At 38.0% G+C, this 3,477-nt stretch overlaps 1 protein-coding gene across 1 annotated transcript; it reads left to right on the forward strand.

Moving 5' to 3' along the window:
• Positions 1 to 1,973: 1,973 nt before the first annotated feature.
• On the forward strand, positions 1,974 to 2,891 carry LOC134375541 (olfactory receptor 4S2). The gene has a single exon (XM_063094073.1). It carries the CDS (start codon positions 1,974 to 1,976, stop codon positions 2,889 to 2,891), a length of 918 nt encoding a protein of 305 aa, XP_062950143.1.
• The last annotated feature ends 586 nt before the right edge of the window (positions 2,892 to 3,477 follow it).

The raw sequence follows: 3,477 nt of genomic DNA on the forward strand, positions 1-3,477 counted from the left end.
ACTGTGATATAGGGTAGCATGAATGTAAGAAAATGCCAATCATGTCAGAGGAAAGTGGGGTATTATAATTTTGAAATACTCAGAAAAGTGAGAGGGAATCCCTGAGATGGATCTTGGTTTAAGGAGAGATTTCCTTAAAACGATGTGGTATAGGCAGTAGAGGAACAGTTCCCAGGCTCATGTGTAAGCGTCTAGTTTCTTTTAGATGAAAGCCGAACAATGTAAATACCAGTTTCCAAAATCTCCTCTGATTTGAGCTCCCTTAAAGTGAAAGGTTCTTTTTAAAATTCAGCACAAAACCAAAGGGGGATGAGCATGTAATTACCAGGGATGTGCTTGAGTTTGTATCTGAATTATATTATTACTATTACTATTATTACCACAATTATTATCATTATTTTGTAGTTCATGAGAGAAAGGACACCTGTAATAACTGCTCTACCAATGCTAACATACAGACATGTGGAAACACAGCCCTGTAGATTCCCAAAGGCTTGAAGTGCCAGGCACAATGTTGCTACAAAGGGACAGCTGAAAGCAGAGTTCAGAAGGAACTGTAAGCACTAAACTGGACGGATCTTGAGGGAATGTGGTCTCAGATGGACAATCTATGAAGGAATTATTTAAATCTTTGGCTTTGATTTGAGAGAGAACCCAGAAGGGCTCTTTAATCAAAACTATTCCACATACTCTTTCCACCCAAACATGCCAGTGACCCCCATGGAGTGCCTGAAATTCCACCACTAAAGATTCATTATTTAAATAAATATTGTCCTCTTCATAAACCTATTCAAATTTTTTTTTTCAGTGACAATCTCTTCTAGAAATATTTAATTCATCCAGACTGGGAGAACTAGTATAAATAACATGAAATTTGAAATATTGGAAGTATACATGAGGTTAAAGGTTGAAGGTTTTTTTTCTTCTTCTTTTTGTGTGTTTCAGTTAACAGACAAATATTTAAAATACAAATGCAGAACAAATCCTGGGGAATCCAGTCCTCTGAGTATGAAGATGGAGAAATTACTTGAGGCTTTACTTTCCCTCCCTCCAAATCCAGCAGGGCTTCTTGCCTCATCTCCACAAATTTCTTTCGCTGTTTTATCTTCTCTTATCTCTCTCTCAGTAATAGGGTTTTATAGCTATTCCATGCTGACAAAAGTGATTTAATTTCATGGTAGAAATAACTATTAATGTGATAGGAGATAGTGAAATGGAAACTGTCATTTCACAAATGGGATAAGGGAAGCTCCCTGAAGTTAAACGATTTTCCCAGGCTTACAGCACTGTTATTTCAAAATCAGGTGTGTGTAATTTCATTCCTATTTCTACTATACCACACCACATCTTGACTATAAGAGCTTGATATCAAATGAGGTTGGGTGGGGATTAAATTATGTGCACAAAGATCTGAGTTTCATAAGGAGGAGAATTTGCAGAGGTCACCAGTCTCCACGACCCAAGTCCTCATGAGTGGATGTGATGAGTCTGCACTACTGAGAAGGGAAATGTGAGCATATGCTTTCACTTCTGGGTCAAAATACAGCAAACATTTCCAAACAAATAAACATTACAATATCTCCAAACACAGAATTCGTTTGAAAATTAAATTTAGCACCTTAGACAAAATAAGAACTAAGTAAATTTTCACAACAAATGCATAAAACTTAATATAAGGTGACAGAGGAGAGATGCTCGGTATCATGAGATTTGGGGGATTTGCTTTGTCTCTCTGGACTTTGCTTCCTCATCTGAAATGCATGAATGATATATTATATTGAGGTAAGATGATCAGAATAAATGCACTTTATTTAAGTGTGCATGCCAATTAGCAGTAAGTACCCTGTTTGTTATTTGTACCTGCTGTGATTATCCCTTGGTTCAGAGTCAGAGATACATGCTGTTAGTCCTTTCTTTGTTTCTTTCAGGTAATTTAATTGCCTCTTGGGAACTTGATCTCCTGGACTTATTCAATGGGACAAATAAACAATGTAACTGAATTCATTTTCTGGGGTCTTTCTCAGAATCTAGAGGTTGAAGAAGTTTGTTTTGTGGTGTTTTCTGTCTTCTACACAGTCATTCTTCTGGGAAATCTCCTCATTATGCTGACAGTTTGCCTGAGCAACCTGTTCCAGTCTCCTTTGTATTTCTTTCTCAACTACTTGTCTTTTGTGGACATTTGTTACTCTTCGGTTACAGCCCCCAAGATGATTGTTGACCTGTTAGCAAAGAACAAAAGGATCTCCTATGTGGGGTGCATGTTGCAACTCTTTGGGGTACATTTCTTTGGCTGCACTGAGATCTTCATCCTTACTGTAATGGCCTATGACCGTTATGTGGCTATCTGTAAACCCCTACATTATATGGCCATCATGGACCGGGGCAGGTGCTGTAAAATGTTACTGGGGACATGGGTGGGTGGGTTCTTGCACTCCCTTATCCAAGTGGCTCTCGTAGTCCAACTCCCCTTTTGTGGACCCAATGAGATTGATCACTACTTTTGTGATATTCACCCTGTACTGAAACTTGCCTGCACAGACACCTATATTGTTGGTGTTGTTGTGACAGCCAACAGTGGTACCATTGCTCTGGGTAGCTTTGTTATCTTGCTAATCTCCTATTCCATCATCCTGGTGTCCCTGAGAAAGCAGTCAGCAGAAGGCAGGCGCAAAGCTCTCTCCACCTGTGGCTCCCATATAGCTGTGGTCATTATCTTTTTTGCTCCCTGCACTTTTATGTATATGCGCCCCGACACTACCTTTTCAGAGGATAAGATGGTGGCTGTATTTTACACCATTATCACCCCCATGTTAAATCCTCTGATTTATACACTGAGAAATGCAGAAGTAAAGAATGTAATGAAAAAGCTGTGGGGCAGGAAGGTTTTCTAGAAGGCTAATGGGAAATAGTTGGAAGTAATAACTTAAGCTGCATGATATTAAATTTTCTCTGTCTTGGTTCATTCATCAGCATGATGAAGACAATAATAGCAACCTCACAGAATCTGGGGGGAGAAAAAATGAGAAAATAGCATATCTAAAGAAGTAAGGTATTACTTATTATCATATTTACTCTAATGTTTTGTAGTCAAAGTATTTCCTGGAATATCTATGACAGAGAAGTCTTATTAAACTGAGAATCTCAGCATGATCATACTCAGCATTATTCATATCTCCTCCCTATTTTGCCATTTTCTTTAAAGAATGGAATTCTGCTATGAAGTATTTAAGACTGTTTTTAGGGTTTAGAATTGTGAGTGGTAAATATTAAATACTCAACCTATACATATTGTATCAGTGAAAGAATACATGAGGAACAGCAGATCTGAGCTAATGCACTCTGACAGAAGTCTTAAAAAACACAGTGAAAACTAAATCTAGCAAGCTCAGAATGGGAATGGAGGTGTGTACAGAGTGTGAAAGAGATAAATACAAACGTTAAAGACAAAAGATTTGTTTTCCTGTTCATTGAGACTCT

Source organism: Cynocephalus volans, chromosome 4, assembly GCF_027409185.1.
Source record: "Cynocephalus volans isolate mCynVol1 chromosome 4, mCynVol1.pri, whole genome shotgun sequence".
NCBI classification, from domain to species: Eukaryota; Metazoa; Chordata; class Mammalia; order Dermoptera; family Cynocephalidae; genus Cynocephalus; species Cynocephalus volans.